General features: G+C 41.6%; 1 protein-coding gene across 1 annotated transcript in view; it reads right to left on the reverse strand.

The window, feature by feature from the left end:
• Nucleotides 1-949: 949 nt before the first annotated feature.
• The window catches only part of LOC306661135 (putative tetratricopeptide repeat protein 41), a gene marked incomplete at its 5' end in the record, with an annotated part of 60,768 nt that continues 40,852 nt past the window's right edge, over nt 950-20,865 (reverse strand). The window contains 3 exon segments of the mRNA XM_079139922.1: nt 950-1,582; nt 5,318-5,489; nt 14,618-14,757. Coding sequence (XP_078996048.1) covers nt 1,431-1,582; nt 5,318-5,489; nt 14,618-14,757 — 464 coding nt within the window. The 3' untranslated portion in view covers nt 950-1,430.

Below are 20,865 nucleotides of genomic sequence, written 5' to 3' on the forward strand. Positions count from 1 at the left end.
CGAGGAAAGTGCCACCCCACAAAAAACCAAAGGACTCCTCACGTGAAGTGGGGCCACAGTGATCATGGCCTGAGACGCAAGCGCTGGCTGCGAGTGACACTGGGAACCACCCACAATGACATCAAGCTCCTCTGTTCTTTCCCTACATCAAAACCTCTGCACGCTGGGCACAGTGGTGCACACCTATAATTCCAGTAGCTCGGGAGGCTGAGGCAGGAGGATCAGGAGTTCAAAGCCAGCCTCAGCAACTTAGTGAGGTCCTAAGTGATTTAGCGAGACCCTGTCTCTAAATAAATATTTAAAAGGGCTGGGGATGTGGCTCAGTGGTTGAGCACCCGTGGGTTCAGTCCCCAGTACCCCCCAAAATAAAATAAAAATAAAACCTCTACACTACTTGTGGGCCCAGAGTTCATTTTGAATATACATGATGCTCAATGTTCTGACCGAGCAGGACGAAACTCTTGGCAGGCTAAGCCCCAGGTCGGGTGAAAAAGAAGTGAGACAGTCCCGATGGGCAAGCCCAGACCTCCTGACACCGGTGGATGTTTTTTGGGGTTGGGGGTGGGCAGGAGATACATTTCTTGAAACATTTTATAGAAACTTACTTTTCATTATCTGTTAGTAAAAAAAACAGTAAATCTGCTAAAAATTCCATAATTTCTCCAACTAGCATGTTTTTCTCTCCAAACAAACTTCTCCTGATATTTAAGCCCTCTTGAAATTTCATTATTGCAAGAGAAGTGTTTCCATCAGCCAACCTGAAAATAAAATACATGTGTGGGATTTATTAGGCATGATAAATGTTGGCTATATTTATTGTGCTATCAAAAACAATTCTCATAAATATCCTTTATTTTATACAAAAATCAATCCTAGAAAATACAAAAAGGAACAATTCATAATAGTAGAGGTTCAGGAATAGCAACATCATGTATAAGAAGATTGTGTGTGTGTGTGTGTGTTGGGGACTGGACCCAGGGCCTCGTGCTTGCTTGCATGCTGGGAAAGTACTGTACCACTGAGCTACCTCCCCAGCAATATCTTCATGAGGAAACTATTTTCAAATTCAGCACTGCTGACATGTGCGCTGGGTGATTCCTCATTGTGGGGCTGACCTGCGCACCGTAGGATGTTTAGCTGCACCCTGGCCTCCACCCACTAGATGCCAGCACCCTTCCCCCACAGTCATGACAACCAGAAATGTCTCCGGATATTGCCACAAGTGCCACGAGTGAAAGGGGCGAGGCCCACGTAAGTCCTGGTTGGGAACCATTTTAAGCTCAAGGATAGAAATGTTAAAAAGTCAGCATTTCTTAACCAAATCAGTTAGTTGGGAAATGGATTCGTAGATGTGGGTTAAGTACATTGATCATAAGAATGAACACTAATCCAGAAAACAAAACAAACAGAACAAAAATTTAAATGCACGTTTACATGAGAACACCTTCTGTGTATTTCATGGTAGCTTGGTCATGGGGATCGTTGTTCACCAACTTGGAAACCTCAGTAGCATATTCCAAAACGTGATTTTCTTTTAGGTACTCCTCAGATGCTGACTTTGCCAGGTTGTTCAGCACTCTGACTGCAGGGAATACATGTTATGTTAGCAAAGCATTGGAGGCTTATGGTCCACCACCCCCACCACAAAAGAGTTAAGATGCCAGAAGGCCTAGCATTTATATCATTTCTTTATCAGTGCCAACAGTCAGTTGTTCTTGATAAATCAACTACTGACCCAAATAGCGTGGGGACTGGTTTTCATAAAGGCATTTGTGTGCACATCGGTTATAGGACCAAAGAGCTAAGAGGTAACAGATTGAAACCAAAGACTGAGTCTGTTTCACAAATGAACAAGTCAGCAATACGGTGAAACTATGGATCTAGACTAGGCAGCCATTCCCATGGTAACGAGTTTGACAGAAGAGAATTAGTACAGTTCCTCCAACAAGACACGGTGAATTAATACAACACAGACTGATGATAAGAAGTACATGAACAAGTCCCACAAACCCAATTAATGCACAGCAGTCTGTCCCTAGATACACTCTGCCTTGGGCGCGTACTCTACGCAGAAGGCCTACAATTTTCCCCCTTTATTGAGTTATATATTTTGACAATAGCAAATACTTTTTTAAAAAAATCTTCTAAACTATATTGTTAGGGAATGGGGGAAATCACAGTAATTATTTGAGCTAAATTTTATTCCCTCAAAATCTATATGTTGAAACCCTCCCTAATCCTTAGTACCTCAGAATGTGACTATATTTGCATTCAGTTTCTTTAAAGAAGTAATTAAGAATCAAAATGAGGCCATTAGGGTGGACTTCAATCCAATATGACTGGTGTCCTTATAAGAAGAGGATATGAGGACACACATGTAGAAGACCACGTGAGGGAGACAGGAAGCTGGTGGCCATCTGCAAGCCAAGGAGAGAGTCTCAAGAGAAATCAATCCTGCTGATACCTTGACCTTGGACTTCTAGCTCTAGAACTGTCAGGAAAAAAAAGTCTTCACTTTAAGCCTCCCAGCCTGTGGCACATTGTTATAGTAGCTCTAGCAAACTAAGACAGTAGTATTCTAAGAAGGCATTGCTAGAGGCAGAGTTAACTCCCTGTGCTGTGGAAGTCAGACTTCCATAGGATTACTGTAGGATTCCACAGGATACCACTCAGGTACCAAAAAGTACCTCCTGTCACACCCCTTCCTATGCCCCCAACCTGGGACCTTGTATCTTGCACTTGGACATAAGAACAGGACAGCAACATAACTGTTGTCTCTCTATGCCAACTCTTACACACCAGAAAATCTATTCCCTACACAACAACAAATGTCATCTCAAAACAGAAACCGAGCTGGGCATGGTGGCACATACCTATAATCTCAGCAGTTTGGGAGGCTGAGGCAGGAGGATTTCGAGTTCAAAGACAGCCTCAGGAACTTAGTGAGGCCCTAAGCAACTCTTTAGAGTTGACTCTGTCTCTAAATAAATTTTTTTTTAAAAAAAGCTGGGGATGTGACTCAGTGGTTCAGTACCACTGGGTTCAATCCCCAACACCGGAAAATAAATTAAAAATTAAAAATTAACCAGAAACCAGAACCAGAAATGTAGCTCAGTGGTAGAGTACTTGCCTAACATGCATGAGACCCTGGGTCCCATCCCTGGTATAGAAAAAAAGGAAAGAAAGAAAAAAAAAAAAAAAACACAAAGCAGAAGGCATCATTCCTACTCTAACTCCCTGCAGTGACTTCCCCTTGCACTTAGAATAAAATTCAGATGCCACCCACACCCTGCACAATCTGGGTCCCGCTGCCTCCTCTCCTTTGCTCACCGGGGAATCCCTCCATTCCTAGGACAGGCCCAGCTTCCCCACCCCAGGGTTCTGCACATACTGCTCCCTCAGCCAGGACCGTGGCTCCTGCAGTCCTTTAAGTCCCAACTTCATCGCCCCCTTCCCCAAAAGGTCTTTGGCCACCTTTTCCAGGTGGGCCATGCTCAACTCCATCTCTTACTGCATTTACCAGCCTGTAAGCATGTCATGTGTTGGCTTACCCCACCAACCCCCATCAAGAGATGAGTAAGGCAGGGGACTTTCTGTGGCTGAGCATACGCAGTGGAATAAGACGTTACACCAGCTCTGAGCCTAGGCCTAGGCTTCTGCTTCTCCTGGAATCCTGCAAAGTGAGCAGACCTGGGCAATCTTCCTGGGGATGAGAAGCAGCACAGTCACCCCCACCACCTTGCTAGATAACCAGCAGACATCTAAGTGAGGCCCCTGAGCTCAGCCAGGCTCATCAGTCCTGCCAGGTGACCTCAGACACTTGCATGATTGTTCATTCTCCTATGTTTGATGCCTGAGGCCACTGTGGTGGAGTGTCTGATATAAAGAGACAAAGGATGCTAACTGAATCAAGGTACAGGTTGAACATCCATAATCCAAACTCAAAATGCTCTACAATCAATATGATGCTCAAAAAGTTTTGTACTTTGGAACATATGGGATTTTTAGATTTTTTGATCCAAAATTGAAATCTGCTAAGCCCACCCAGCACAGCAGAATGGCTCAGCTGACCCATAGGCAAACTTAATGTTGTTTTAAGTCACCAAGTTCTGGGATGGTTTGCTATGCAACAAAAGCTAAATGCTGGGCTAGGTTTGTGGCTCAGTGGCAGGGCGCTTGCCCTGCATGTGTAAGGCCCTGGGTTTGATCCTTAGCACCACATATAAATAAATAAATAAAGGTATTGTGTCCATCTACAATTTAAAAAATATTTTTAAAAAAGCTAAATGCTAGGTGAGAGTCCTTCAGTCTGACTGTGATTCAGTGATCGAAATTGTTTAATACAAGTTGAGGATTCCTCATCAAAATGCTTGGAACCAAAAGAGTTTCAGATTTGGGAGATTTTTTTTTTTTTTTTTTTTTTAATATTTGCAGACTTGACTTGGTTGAGCATCCCTAACCCCAAAATCCAACATGCTCCAAAGTCCAAAACTTTTTGAGCATCATGTTGACACTCAAAATGTTTTTCAATTTTACAGCATGTCAGATTTTGGAGTTTTGGATTATGGATGCTTAACATGTGGCTTGGTTCAGTAAACATCCTTTGCCTCTGTTACATCAGTGGCACCACAGTGGCCTCAGGAATCGAATACCAGAGAATAAAATTATCAGTGAGTACTTCAGCATGTGCCATACAGCATCTGGGTACTTCGCAGGCTCCTGGGAACTCTCTGGTCTCACAGGGATATGCAATGTAGATGCTGTCTTTATCTGACCTTAGCAACAGGAAAGCTGTGACCCTGAAAGCTTAAGGCATGAAGCTAATAAGTGGAGAGGTCGAATCTGAACCAAGAAAGACTGCTTCTGAGTGGAGCTCTGATACCCTCCCCTGCTGCTGGGCGCATCTAATGACCCTCAGTGTTCTAAAAGGGTGGACTGTTAGGAAGGGGAGCACTTCACTGGGCGCAGTGGCGCACGTCTGTAATCCCAGGAGCTTTGGAGGCTGAGGCAGGAGGACCATGAGTTCAAAGCCAGCCTCAGCAACAGCAAGACTCAGTGAGACTCTGTCTCTAAATTTATAAAATACAAAAAAAAAAAAAAGCACTGGGGATGTGGCTAAGTGGCTGAGTACCCCTAAAGTCAATCCCCAGTACCACCCCCCAAGAAAGGAAAGGGAGCATTTCATGTTGAACCATCATGTACCTGGAAGCCTTCCAAAAAATAAGCCAATGAAGTCCACAGTCCATTTCCCTTTCCCTGGGGTGGGAGTGGCCTAGGGGGAACACAGGGGTGATTCCCTCTGTAGGTGTCTACGTACCTTTCTGCTTCATCAAGTTCTGGCTGTCTTTTAAGTCACTGAAGGGAAAACACAGCAGGTTTGACCACGCCTTCTGGAAATATTTGAACCCTTCCTGGGTATTCCCAATTTCAAGATACAGTTCTCCAGTGGCATTCTGAGTTTTGAGAAGCATTTCTCTTGTGGACTGGTTCTGTACAAAAGGAAAAAAGAGAACCAGCAGCTTCTCAAGAAACCCAGCATTAGGACAGATACAGCAGCGGGACACCTGCCCAGGAAAGGCTCATGTCATAAAAACCTGTATTACATCACTTATCAGGGAATTTTAAATATTTATAAAATATGTATAGGGAGACAATGCAAACTAAAATGCATTTTGGACAATGTTCTCATGGGTTGGTAGTTAGTAGTAATAACATTTTTGAAGAATAACCTGACAGTGTCTTGCACATGTTAAGTATTCCAGGGCAGGTAGTATCGAGATTCAAAGGAATAGCTGGAAATGCTGCTTGAATTCAAACGCCACCATGGATCTGCTAACTTTATGTCTGACATGTTTTTGCTTAAAGACTTAAATTTAAATGTTCCTTCCTTGTCTAGCATATTTATTTCAGGGTACTTCAACTTCATTAGCTTAAATCACTTCTCAATCAAAACTTTACCAACGCATAAGAATATACTAGTTGGTTAAAGTTTTTTTTAAATGTCTAATCCAAGAAATCAGAGTTATCTCACTATTAGTAGAGCATTTTGGAAAACTTATTATTAACTAGAATATATATGAATGTGTTGAGTAACTAATAAAGCACCAGAGGATGGATGGCATTGCAATGTCACTGGCCATGTAATACTTTACACTGGAGCACAGTGTTAGCCCAGGAGAGTACTGACTGAGCCTGGATCCCTGTTAGAACTGAAAGAATAAGTGTTCTACTCTCCTGCACATACTAACACTTAAGTGCCCTTCCATATTAGCTGACCTCTTGAAGCAGAGCTTTTGGACAGGGGTCTTGAAGACAGTTTACCTCTGCTCTGAGATACCAATTTCCTTCCAATTGGAAGGAGTCTGTGGGTCTTTTGCACATCCCTTGGGAGTAAATTTAAAAGTGTCTCTTCTCAGCAACTATTCTAGACCTTATCTTTGCTGCTCATCCTCCCAATCCTCCACTTCAAAGGTGGCCTCCATTCTGACTTTTCTAAGCTCAAATATTGCTGAATGACTGCCCTCACACATTGGGTAGGAAGCCCAACCCCCTTCCCAAGGACCTGCCCTGGCCCTGAGCTCTGTCTCCTTCCCTCTAGCCTTCTCACAGAGTCTCTACCCGCATCTCTAATCTGCCCCTCCCTCTGGTTCATTTCCTGCTCCACATAAACACACATATCCTGGATCAAACTTGACCTGAACCTCACACTCTCCTCACTTTTCACCTTTCTCCTTTTACTGACAAACTTTTCAAACAAGCCTCCATATGTGCATCTTCTCTGTTTCATTATCACCCCCACCTCCTAAAGCCCTGCCTCTTGCTCCTCCTACATGTCCTGCCTTCTCAGTGGCTGTCACTGGCCCCCACGCACCAGATGGGCCTTCTTGCAGTCCTCATTTGTCCACACCTCTAGGCAGGCCTCTGATGCTGTTAGCCACTCCCTCCTTGATTTGGGGGGAACTCTGATCTCCTGACTCTCTTCCAATCTTTGCCTTCTCCACAGGCTCATTTACTCTTCTCCTTCCAAATATCAGCAGTCCCCCACACCAATTCCCATTATTGCTTAGGGACCTCGTTTCCTCTCGTGGCTTCAGAATTCACATGTGGGCAGATGTCTCCCTGTCTCTCTCCAGATTTCCAGCTCTCCATTGCCCTCAGCTGGCTGACTACTCCTCTGGGATGCAAACTCAAAATGTTTAAAGATCATCATCTTCCTCGCCAAACCCAGCTGCTTCTTCAGATTTCCTGTCTCCACAAAGTGCAAATTCTTGGGGTTTTCTTGATTACTCTGCACGTCACAGGTATGTTTCCAATTAGTCCAAGAGTGAGGCACAAGTCCTGTCACAGGTGGTGTGATATCTGCTGAGTCCACCACCAGGCCACAGTGGTCCTCCCACCTCCAGGTCCCACTGCCCAGCTGCCACCAGTGCTACTGGACTTGTTGGATGTGGCCTCATGTGTCAGCCTCCTCGTTATGAAGACGTGGATTTTCTTCCCCTCTTCCCACTCCAGTCTGTCTTCCGTGAGGACAGAGACTCCAGTCCAAGCACTGAGTTCCCTGCTTTGGCCTCCAGGACGCAGATGTTGCTGATGGAGTGACCCTGAAGGGAGAACAGTTTCAGTCTTAGGTCTCAGGTCTGTGCCTGCAGCCATCTCTGCAGCAGTGGCTGAGCTAAGCTCTCCCAGGCATGCCAGTCCCTGGATCTCAGCCTAGGAAGCAGGGCTTGTTACTCCTCTCTACAGGTGGGAAAACCAGAACTCAGGGAGGCTGACGGATCATCCCAGCTGCGTGGCCAACCAGTAGGAGAGCGAGGGAGTCCAACCCGGGTCTGCTGAGCTCCACCACACCGCTCTGTGCGTTTTCTGAACAAGCCGGCCTCTGTCTGTCTGCCGTGGGAGCAGAGGTCCTGTTCGCAAGCGGACCCTTTGGTTTTCTCGCTACCTGGCGTACCTCCTGTGAAATACTAGGGAGGAGGCGAAGGAGACCGACTTTCACCAACCAGCCTTCTACTTCAGGGCTTCTCAGTCTCCGCATGCTGGCGTTTGGGCTGGGGCCTGACCTGCGCACTGCCGGGTGCTGAGCTGCATCCCTCCTCTACCCAGCAGGCGCCAGTACCACTTCTCCTCTGCTGTGACAATCGAAATGTCTTCAGCATTGCCAAGTGTTCCCGAGGGGACAAAATTGCCCCCCTAGTTGAAAACCACTGCATTAAAATTTAAAACTATCTTATCTGAAGGACTTATGAAAGCATATGGTACAGAATGTACACATCACAGGTAACAGGATCTTTCAGCCGCACAAAGTCAGGCACATAGTTCAGAGAAGATGATACTGCCCAAAATAGTTGTAAAACTTCTTTTAGAAGTAACTTCAGAGCCTAAAAAACTCCCTTTAATAGTCTCTGTGGTGACCAGTCCCAAGCAACTGTTGCGTAATATTGAGAATAAAAATATCTTTATTTTTCTTGGGGTTTTTTTTTGGTTTTTTGTTTGTTTGTTTGTTTGTTTGTTTGTTTTTTACTGTGGCAAAATACTAAGAATGAAATCACAAGGACGCCGCCGCAGGAGCACCGTGCCGCGGGACTCCTGGGGCGCGTAGCTTTGGCGAGCCTCCTCCGAGCCGCGTGCCTTCACCATTCCACAGGTGTGCTTCTGGCTGAGCTGCTGCCCGAGCTGGCAGAGACTTCCAGCGGGACTAGGAGCAACGCAAGGGCAGAAACGGGCTGCCTCGCTCGCTGCTGTCGCCCCAACTCCGGCACAGGGCTCAGGCCAGGCCCTGAGGGAAGGTCAGCAAGTGAGCGAATGACAGCGTGAATAAGTGAGCAGCTGCGAACAGGCCTTCCGTGATCACCTGGTAGAGTAACTGGTGCCTTCCAGACAGACACCTGTCAGCCACAGGAAACATGCACCTCTTCACGGGAAAAGAAGCGGTGTGGGGCAGTCCCACCGTCTTGATCGGAAACACAAGACCCCTGCTATGCTGCTCCCTCGATGACAAGACGGTCAAAAGATCCCCAAACCCTCTTACTTCCAACCGAGGCCACAGTTACTAGGTCACCCCCAAATAGTAATAACCAACCAGCCACCAGACACGCACCAGACGCTGTGCAAAGGGCTTTATGCACTTTCTTACTTGATCCTTTTAACAGCCCCATGAGATAATAGAATCCCCCCAAATGAGAACTCCCTGGGGCAGAGGCTAAAATTCTTACCAAGGTCATACAAGCAGGAGGTGGCAAAGCTGGGTTTTAAATCTGGGTCAGTCTGAAAATGGCCTGTGCTCTATTCACTTCTTAGGGCTACTTTCTAAGGACACAAAGGAATTTACATGTTCAAATTGATTTATTGATTGTTACATTTGTTTTTTGTTTTTTTTTTTTTTAGTGGACACAGTATGATTTATTTATTTATTTATTTTTTAAAAATTTTAGATGTGATAGGCCTTTATTTTATTCATTTAATTATATATGGTGCTGAGGATCAAACCCAGTGCTTCACACATGCTAGGCGAGCACTCTACCACTGAGCCACAACCCCAACCCTAATTTATTTAATTAATATGCCACTGTTGAACATTTTTACTTCAGAGGTATGTAATGTAAATGACTATTCAATGACCAAACTTTGTTATTTTAGCTTTTTGTTCCCAGAATGATGAAACTCGGTTGTAAAGGAGGTGAATATCATTGAGTTTCAACAGCTCATTGATAGAAAAGGGAGGGAAGTGATCTGGTCAAACTTATGGAACTCATGCCCTCCAGGTCTCTCATCCTGATCTAAGGCTGTGTGATGTGCCATTGTGCCTCTTTGTGGGAAGTCACCTGTGTTATTTGGTTGTGTCCTGGGAATGTGGATTTCATACTTGCATTTGCCAGTGGCATTTTTCTTTTTTCTTTCTTTCTTTTTTTTTTTTTTTTTTGATGGAAATGGTGCTTTATCTCTTTTGCTTTTCCCAAACCTATAATTCCATTCTGGTTTGTTTGTTTGTTTGTTTTTTCACTTTTTTTATTGTAAACAAATGGGATACATGTTGTCTCTGTACATGGAGTAACAGCATACCATTTGCATAATCATACATTTACATAGGGTAATAATGTTTGATTCATTCTGTTATTTTTTTCCTTCCCCCCACCCCTCCCACCCCTCTTTTCCCTCTATACAGTCCCTCCTTCCTCCATTCTTGCCCCCCTACCACCCTCCATTATGTGTCATCATCTGCTTATCAGGGAGATCATTCGTCCTTTGGTTTTTTGAGATTGGCTTATCTCACTTAGCATGATATTCTCCAATTTCATCCATTTGCCTGCAAATGACATAATTTTATTATTCTTTATAGTTGAGTAATATTCCATTGTATATATATATCAGTTTCTTTATCCATTCAGCAATTGAAGGACATCTAGGTTGGTTCCACAATCTGGCTATTGTGAATTGAGCAGCTATGAACATTGTTGTGGTATGTGTCTGTAATATGCTGATTTTAAGTCCTTTGGGTATACGCCAAGGAGTGGGAGAGCTGGGTCAAATGGTGGTTCCATTCCAAGTTTTCTAAGGAATCTCCACACTGCTTTCCAGAGTGGCTGCACTAATTTGCAGCCCCACCAGCAATGTATGAGTGTACCTTTTTCCCCACATCCTCTCCAACACCTCTTGTTGCTTGGATTCTTGATAATCGCCATTCTAATTGGAGTGAGATGGAATCTTAGGGTGGTTTTGATTTGCATTTCTCTTATTACTAAAGGTGAACATTTTTTCATATGTTTGTTGATTGCTTGTAGATCTTTTTCTATGAAGTGTCTGTTCATATGTAAAATAGAAAGAGCCCGCACTTACGTAAACAAAAGCCTCTTCCCTAACTGCCCTCACCCCTCATAAAAACCTCAGCCTGTGTAAGTACGAAGCTCTTCCCTAATTGCCCTCAAACCCCTCATAAAAGCTGCAAAGAATCTTCACCTCTTATCCATAAAGGCAGCTGACCTTGCCGGTGCAAAAGCAAACTTAAAAGATAATGATAACACTCCACTCGGAGACTCAGAACTTAAAATAACATCATATATAATTTTATGTCAGCCAATTAAGAAGAACACTGTAAAACTGTTTGCCTTTCATTATAAATAGGCCTGTTGAACAAAGGCTCGGGGCCTCTTAGCGTCACCGGGTTACCGTGTGCGCAGAGGACCAGGCTCGAGCTTGCCAATAAATGACTCTTTGTTTCTTGCATTGATCGTGGTCTCTGGTGGTCTTTGTGGGGTCTCGAGCCGCTGGGCACAACACATATCCTTAGCCCATTTGTTGAGTGGGTTATTTGTATTCTTGGTGTAGAGCGTTTTGAGTTCTTTATAGATTTTGGAAATTAGTGCTCTATCTGAAGTATGAGTGGCAAAGATTTTCTCCCACTCTGTAGGCTCTCTCTTCACATTGCTGATAGTTTCCTTTGCTGAGAGAAAGCTTTTTAGTTTGAATCTGTCCCAGTTATTGATTCTTGCTTTTATTACTTGTGCTATGGGAGTCCTGTTAAGGAATCTGATCTTAAGCCAACAAGTTGAAGATTTGGACCTACTTATTCTTCTGTAAGATGCAGGGTTTCTGGTCTGATTTCAAGGTCCTTGATCCATTGTGAGTTGATTTTTGTGCAGGGTGAGAGATAGGGGTTTAGTTTCATTCTGTTGCATATGGATTTCCAGTTTTCCCAGCACCATTTGTTGAAGAGGCTATCTTATCTCCATTGCATATTTTTGGCACCTTTGTCTAGTATGAGAAAATGGTATTTATTTGGGTTTGTGTCCGTGTCCTCTATTCTGTACCATTGATCTACCTGTCTATTTTGGTGCCAATACCATGCTGTTTTTGTTACTATTGCTTTGTAGTATAGTTGAAGTTCTGGTATTGCGATACCCCCTGTTTCGTTCTTCCTGCTAAGGATTGCCTTAGCTATTCTGGGTTTCTTATTCTTCCAGATGAATTTCATGATTGCTTGCTCTATTTCTGTAAGGTACATCATTGGGATTTTAATTGGAATTGCACTGAATCTGTATAGCACTTTGGTAGTATGGCCATTTTGACAATATTAATTCTGCCTATCCAAGAACATGGGAGATCTTTCCATCTTCTAAGGTCTTCCTCAATTTCTTTCTTCAATGTTTTGTAGTTTTCATTTGTAGAGATCTTTTACCTCTTTGGTTAGATTGATGCCCAAGTTTTTTTTTTTTTTTTTTTTTTTTTTTTTTGAGGCTATTGCAAATGGGGTTGTTTTCCTCATTTCCCTTTCAGATGTTTCATCGCTTGCGTATAAAGATGCTTTAGATTTATGCGTGTTGATTTATTTTGCTGAATTCATTGATGAGGTCTAGAAGTTTTCTGGAGGAGTTTTTTGGCTCCTCTAAATATAGAATCATGTCATCAGCAAATAGTGACAGCTTAAGTTCCTCTTTTCCTATTCGTATCCCTTTAATTTCTCTAGTCTGTCTAATTGCTCTGGCTAGAGTTTTGAGGACAATGTTGAATAGAAGAGGTGAATAAGGACATCCCTGTCTTGTTCCAGTTTTTAAAGGGAATGCTTTCAGTTTTTCTCCATTAAGAATGATGTTGGAGTGCAGGCCATATAGCCCATCTGGGAGAGTGCCTACCTTGCATGCTGGAGGCCTAGGTTCGAGTCCCCAGCACTGTGGGATTGTGGAAGAATGATGTTGGTCTTGGGCTTAGCATAAATAGCCTTTACAATGTTCAGATATGTTCCTACTATCCCTATTTTTTCTAGTTTTGAGCATAAAGGGGTGTTGTATTTTGTCGAACACTTTTTCTGCGTCAATGGAAATAACCATATGATTCTTATCCTTAAGTCTATTGACATGATGGATTACGTTTATTGATTTACAGATGTTAAGCCATCCAGGAATGAACCCCACTTGAACATGATGTACAGTTTTCTTAATATGTTTTTTGATATGGTTTGCCAATATTTTGTTAAGGATCTTTGCATCTATATTCATCAAGGATATTGGTCTAAATTTTTCTTTCCTTGATGTGTCTTTTCCTGGTTTGGATATGAGGGTGATATTAGCTTCATAGAATGCGTTTGGTAGGATACCCTCCTTTTCTATTTCCTGGAATACTTTGAGAAGTATTGGAATGAGTTCTTCTTTGAAGGTCTTATAGAACTTGGCTGAGTATCCGTCTGGTCCTGGGCTTTTCTTGGATGGTAGATTTTCAATGCCTTCTTCTATTTCATTGCTTGATATTGATCTGCTTAAATTGTGTATGTCCTCCTGGTTCAGTTTGGGAGGAGCATATGTCTTTAGAAATTTGTCAATGTCTTCGGTAGTTTCTATTTTGTTGGAATACAGATTTTCGAAGTGTCTTCTCATTATGTTCTGTATCTCAGTGTTGTCTGTTGTGATATTTCCTTTTTCATCACGAATTTTAGTAATTTGAGTTTTCTCTCTCCTTCTCTTAGTTAGTGTGGCTAAGGGTTTGTCTATTTTGTTTACTTTCTCAAAGAACCAACTTTTTGTTTTGTCAATTTTTTGAATTGTTTCTTTTGTTTCAATTTCATTGATTTCAGTTCTGATTTTAATTATTTCCTGTCTTCAACTACTTTTGCTGTTATTCTGTTCTTCTTTTTCTAGGGCTTTGAGCTGTAATGTTAGGTCATATAGTTGTTGACTTTTCATTCTTTTCTGGAATGCGCTCCATGCAATGAATTTTCCTCTTAGTACCGCTTTCATAGTGTCCCAGTCCATTTGTTTTATTAAGCACCCACAGGTCATAATATAACATGGAGATACAAAATTAGTAAATAAGCACTGTCTCTGTCATAAAGGGTCTTACAATTTTGAGTTTTATAAATCTCACCAGATAGCATTCCTTCTATCTATGTGTTGATGGAGCCAGGGGTAATGTCTTACGAAAATGTTTAGCTCTTGGTTTTTAAGCAGAAAGTTTTGTTTTGGATTATTCTGCCCTTAGTCTACAAACTCTATTGAAAACAGTGAAATTTTATAACTTTTTTTAGAAAGGCAATTAAGTGTCATCTTAAACACAGTAATAATCACAAGTGAAATTTTCATTATATTCAATAAAGTCAAAAGTTCATTTTTTAGAAAAAGCAACTCAATCATCTATCCCCAATACTTTCTTTTCTTTTCTTGTGTGTGTGTGTGTGTGTGTGTGTGTGTGTGTGTGTGTGTGTGTGTGCAATGCTAAGGATCTAACCCAGGGCCTTTGCACATTCTGGGCAAGTGCTCTACCACTGAGCTTTATCCCAGGCCTTCACTGATATCTTCATGAAAGTTACAGCCAAATCTTTGGCCAATTTTTTATTAGTTCATTCCAATCTACCAGTAGATTTCACTTTTCAAATTTACGAATGCTTCTTTTTTTTCTCCCACAGTGACACCTATCTGCCTTCACTCATTCTCTAATGATTCCGACCTCTTTAGTGATTGTTATTAATGTACAGCATGAGGTATGCATTAAAATCACAGCTTCCTCACTGATGAACAAATCAATTAATTCCTAATTTATAGACTAAGTTATGAACGAACAAAGTAAATGATACCTGAAAATATCTAACATCAAAGGAATCAGGTCTGAAGGATTTCTGATTTTCTCACTTTACCTGCATCAACATGTCCTCAATACTCAAGAATAGCTCCTTTGCTTCTTTGATCTTGCCCATAAGCTTCAAAAAACTCCCAATACAAAATATCAATCGGCATTTGTCAGTGGCAGTAACTTTAGAAAGCTTGCATTCCAGCACTAGAATTAAAAGTAAAAAATCCTAAAGCACATCAGAAAGAAGCAAACCATACCTGTGGCTTAATCCTGATATGAGTTCAGTTCCTTATTCAAGAGGTCTGTATTTTGCTTTTATTAAGGTTGACAAGTACTTTAGACTGTGACATAAAAAATAATGAAAAATACTATTAAATAACCTTGGTATGTAAATTTTGAAAACTAGAGAGCCAAGAGTATTTATGTAGCTCAATCTATGCACTGTTATTGTGTTTTATAGTGATTTTCAGGTAAAAAGAAAACGATGTTCATATTTCTTACACAATTCTGCCCTCTGTTGCAACTATCTTAAATTGCTGGTTTCAACAGAAAGAAAATGTTAAAAGAACGAAATTAGAGAGGGAGGGAAGGAGAGAGAGAGAAGTTCTTCTTCATACACAAATGAAAATATATAGAATTTTTTAGCTTTCAGATTCAATTAGACACATGGTGTTCCAAAGTTGTCATTTTTAGAATTTCTCTTTTCAGATGTTCTCTAGCTAAATTTCTACATTGGTTCATTTGTTGCATTTCAAATGTTGGGTTCTAACCTGTTTCTCACAGACATGTTCCTTGCTACTCCTCTGCTCTTTTGTCCCTACTATGGGCACTGCAACATGAGGACTCTCCTCCTTCCTCTTTGCCCACTTTTCTGTGAATCACAGTCATGCACAAAATAAGCATGTATTGAGCACCTACTGTGTACCAGGCATCATTCTGGGATCCAAGCAAGGCTGTGGCCCTCCCTTAGCACTGCAGGGAGGGTGGGAGCTAGGGTGCTTGGGTCAGGTGGCAAAAAACAAAAACAGAGACAGGGGAGAGAGAATGCTGAACACCAGAGTTCAAGACATTTGTCCCAAGTGGTCGTGCCAGTGAAGGGGCTGGAGGCAGAAGTGGAACCAAAGGGAAGAACCAGGAGATGGGGATACTCAGAGCGATATTGGCTGCTCGGAGCAGGCAAGCAAGGGTGCCTGGAAGAAGAGTGGCGGGATGGCTTCTGCCCAGGGCAGGGCTTCAGCACATCCCAGGAGGATTCTTGGTTCCAGATTCCTGTCAAAAGCATGGGTTGAAATGGATGTTGTCCGTCACTGCTTCTGATATTCAACTGGCCCATCTCACTGCTCTAAGAAACCTTCATTCATGAACCCGGCCTCCCTCCGTGACCATACCCTCGCCTTCACTCATGTAGCACCAACAGAGTGAGCACTGACAAGAAAACAGTTTTCTCATTATAAAACTAATATACGTGTATTATAGAAAATATAGAAAAGTGCAAAGAATTACAAACACTATACATAACTGCACCAAAGGTAATCTCTGCTAATATATTGCTGAATAGGCTTCTGGTCTTTTGTATGCACACACACACACACGCACATACACACACTTTTCTAGACTTAAAATTTGGATCGTCCTACACATAGCACACATCATACACTACTTTTTTACTTTCTTATTCAACAAAATATCTATGTCTCAGTACTGTGTGAGACGCTGGATGTATATCAAGTACAATATTCATGGTTCCTGCTCTCACGGAGTTTAGTCTACTTAAAACATAGTATGAACATTTTTCATATCTTAATATACTTTGAGAATACACATATTTATAACCAGACTGTATTCCATTTATGGATTAACATTAGCAAGCCAATTTTTCACTACCATAAAATGTTACATAATGAAAAATATTGGCAAAATATTTTCAAATATCCAATATTGTCTTCTTAGAACATTTTTTTCAAAATAAAAGCCACAGGATATTAATATTTTTAAGACTCTGAATACATATCACCAAATTGTTCCAGAAAGATTGTCCCAATATAAACTCTTACCTGTAGCATGTAAAAGACCTATTTTCTCACACTTTTGCCAGTATTACTATGTTTTTTTTAAATCATTGCCAAAAAAAAAAAAAAAATCACCAACATGATACCTGAAAAATAGTATCCTCTTGTTTTAAGTTGCATTTCTTTGATCACTAATAAAATACAATATTGTAATGTATTTGTTTAGAATTTACAATTTTTCATCCACTCTCAAATGCCAGCAACTACAACCAATGAAATCTAGTATTTCGTTTTAAATGAACCCATGACTCCAATAGTCACTTAGGAGCACCTTCCAGGGACCAAGCACTGTACTGCGTGCAGAGACAAAAGATGACCTCAATCAGACCCTGCCTTTTGTGCTGCCAGAATAACAAGTGAGGCAGGTCATCGAATAATCTTATAAATGAATATAAAATTAAAACTGTGAAAATAACCATAAAAGAGGTGATGATATAAACTTAAGGAGGTTTCTCCATGGAAGTGAGAGTTAAGGAAAGAATAGGAGGTTCTGAGGCAAAATGGATGCAGAACAGAATATGCAAAGGTTTCAAGATAGGAAAAAGTGTGGAGCTGAAAGAACTGAAGGAGGAGACAGAGGAGCAGAGAGAGCAAGGGGGTTTGGGTCAAGAGAAGGATGGACACAAAGGAGGCCAATCAGCACTTACTCTGTGTTCTGTGCTGCTCCAGGCACCAGGAATATAGCAATGAATGAAGGATCCTATTCCCAAGGAACGCATATTCTGGTGGGTGGGAGGGTCTGGGACAGGGGACAGAGAGCAGAGATAAGACAGTGAAAAGAAAAGAAATATCAGGTAGCAGTGAAAGCTATGCAGAGAATTAAAACAAATTAACATGACAAAGAATGACTGAATATAGAGTATTTGTTGAGGAAGCCACTCTGAGAAAGTAACACTTCAGCTGAATAACCAAAAAGAACTGGCCTCTAATTATCAATAGAAAGAGCATTCCTGGCATAGGGTGCAACTGGTACCAAGGCCAAAAAGCAGAATTTACTTTAAGGACAGAAAGAAAGCCAGTGTGACTGACACGAAGAGCTCAAGAGGATGAATCCTACAAGATGATGCTACCTGGGCAGAGGGGCACAAAGAAAATTTATAAATTTAAACTTTATTAAAATTAAAATTTTCTGCTTTATGAAAGACACTATATTAAGAAAATGAAAAGACTTGCCACAGATTGGGAGAAAATACTTGTAAAATCTATAGTCTCTGGTAAAGAATTTCTATTCAAAATGTAAAAAATGCTTAAAATTCAACAATAAGAAAACAATCTAATTTTAAAATGGACAAAAGGGGTCTGGGTTGTGACTCCATGGTGGAGCACTTGCCTAGCCCGCGTGAGGCGCTGGGTTCGATCCTCAGCACCACATAGAAATAAATTTTAAAAAAGATCCATCAACAACTAAAAAAAATTTTTTAAATGGACAAAAGATCTGCACAGACACCTCCCCCAAGAAGATATACAGGTGGCAAATAAATATATGTAGAGATGCTCAACATTTGTCATTAGGGAGGGAATCACAAAGTTAGACAACCATGAGGTACCACCACACACCTGCTAGTATGAATAAAATTTAAAAATACATAAGTTAAACTGACAAAAACAAATTCTAGTGAGGATAAAGAAAAACAGAAACTCTCATTCCCTGCTGTTAGAAATGCAAAATGACACAGCCCCTTCGAAAGATGGTTTGACAGTTTCTTACAAATTAACTTTGCATCTTAGAAATATCCATCCTTGGCTGTTGTGTATGTCATGAATATTTTTCCCAGTTGCTCACTCTCTTTCTACTTGTGTTTCTGATTTTCTCAGAGTTGCTTTGTGGGTGGTGTTTTGCTTTATTTCATGTATAGAAATTTTATGTGTATCTAGATAGATTTATCAATCATGTTCTCCTTCATGATTTATTCTTTTGCTTTCTTGCTTAGACTTACTTACATTTTCTTACACTTTAACTAATCCTTTCTGGAAATTGTTTTAGTGCAATGTTTCAAAAAAACGAGCTTTTTACCCAATAGCAAACCATTACAGCTGTGCTATTTTTTTTTTTCCAGCACTATTTATATCCGTAGGTAGAAACAGATGCTAAGAAGTTTCTCTCACTTCCCAAGTTCTACCTATACCTGAGCATCTTGAGTTTCTGGTCTAATTTTGTTCATGGTGATATTTGAAAAAATTATTACAGCTTCACAATACATTCAAATAACCTGACACTCAAAATGCTCTCATTATTTCACACTCTTTTCTCACATATTATTTCTTCAACAACTTCAGCAATCATTCTGAAAATTCAAATATTTGAATCCATTGAGATTTCACTTAGAATTGCTTCATGTCTAAAAACTGGAGGAGAATTGATAGTTTTACATTGAGTTATCCCATCCATGAATGTCTCCCTCCATACTGTAATCCTATTTTTCTGTAATTTCAAAGCTTTTCAAAAATAAAATAAAGATCATGTACATTTCTTGTCAAATTTATTCTCAGATATTTCCTATTTTCTATGCATTGCAATTTGGGTCATTTGCTCTTTTTATTTTTCTCTAGCACTCATTAAATTTTAGCCAACTATTTTATTCAATAAATCAAAACTATTCAGAGGTTTCTAAAGGTAAAGAGGCAGTGTCTTATACATTAATCATGAAAAACTGCTGGTTTTCCATTTATTGCAACCTTCCAACAAGACCCTGCAATGCATTTTCCCTTTGCTCTCATTAAGGGGAAAGCTCAGCCCTTAATAAGATGAATGCTCCCACCTACCAGAGCTGCCACCTGGCGGACAGCCAACCAGTGGCCCATGGACCCATGCTGGTGTGAGAAATAGAAAGCATGATGGTTCATTTTCAAAATGTAGTATTCAGCCTTAACTGGATGCAACTATAGCCTTTCCCTTTTGCCCACCCTGATTCTAAAATTAGCCAATTGTATAGATGGTAACCAATCAGAGTGAAGGACAGCGCTGCCTTAGGTTAGGTGCGGGAGCAGTTGCCTTGCTAACAAGGTCCCTAGCATGCTCTTCTGCCAGAAGAGAAGCTTTGTCTCACCCACCCACTTTCGAGCACGTGTTTGATTTCTTGTGGTACCTCCTTATTTCTAACACTGGGACGCATCCTTCTTCCCGCCATTGGGCATCCTGCCTCCAAGAACCTCTGTCACTTGTTTACACGTGCCACATCTATCCTTAGTCGGTCTCTTCCTATCTTTGGCACTGCCCAAAAAAGCAGCTGCAGTCAGAAATGGATTTTCTTCATTTTGATGTGATCCTGAGCCCTAGGCCAAAACAAGCGCATCCTGCTGCAGAGAACCTATAAAAAGTAAATAAAGTCTTAAAGTTGTCCTCTAGGCTCAAAGCCCTCTCCATTGGTCATCTCCATTGGCACATCTAACTTTGCAGAATGTGTCCCTCAGGAAGGAGCAAACGCCAGCACTGAGTAATGGGTCAAGAAGCAACAGAGAAGTTAGTGCCAGACTCCAGACTGCACTTTATTTCCAGTCAAAGAAGTTAGCTTATTATTCACCGCCAGCCACCAGGGAGAGCCAAACTCCAAGATCTGGAGGGAGAACTAAAACAGCTGGGCGTGTACTCCCTCCACTACAGCACAGGGGCCACCAGACACTCCCTGACTACTCCCCTCCCCTGCAACCAAGGGCACCTTGGAAAACTTTGATTTTTTTAAAGGAGCTTTCTCGTAGCAGGCAGGGGTCAAAAGTTTAAGTATCCTACTTATCTCTTAGAACAACAGAAGAGGAGAATGAAGAATGAGCCCCGCCAAAGGACAATGATTCTTCACTGCCCACGCAGAGGGAGGCTAGGCACTATGGTCCAGGGGATGTTCCTACAGCTCCTACGAACTGCAGCTCCTTCTGCTTTGGGTGTGCTTCCTAGAAAGCCCCTCCATCTGATACTGGGATCTGGCCTTCCCCTCCCCAAGCCTCTTCTTTCCACTGGTGCATTTGGGGAAAAGGAATTCCTGTTCTGCACCCACTTCCTGTCATTCCCTCTTCTCTGATGATGGAGTCTCTACCTGATTCTCTGGGCCTTAACTCTGCTCCCATCTCCACCCCAGCTCAGTTGGGCTTGCCCTCCTGTGCTTGCTCCCCGAGGCTGCCTCCTCTCTCTCAGACCCACATGATTCTAAATGGGGAACAGTATGGATTCTCCCTCTTTCCTCCAAACCACTTGCTTGTAATAGACTCTTAATAAGAAGATAGAGTATTGGTAGGATTTCAACCCAGCCTA

This window comes from Sciurus vulgaris (assembly GCF_902686455.1).
Source record: "Sciurus vulgaris genome assembly, chromosome: 5".
Taxonomy (NCBI): Eukaryota; Metazoa; Chordata; class Mammalia; order Rodentia; family Sciuridae; genus Sciurus; species Sciurus vulgaris.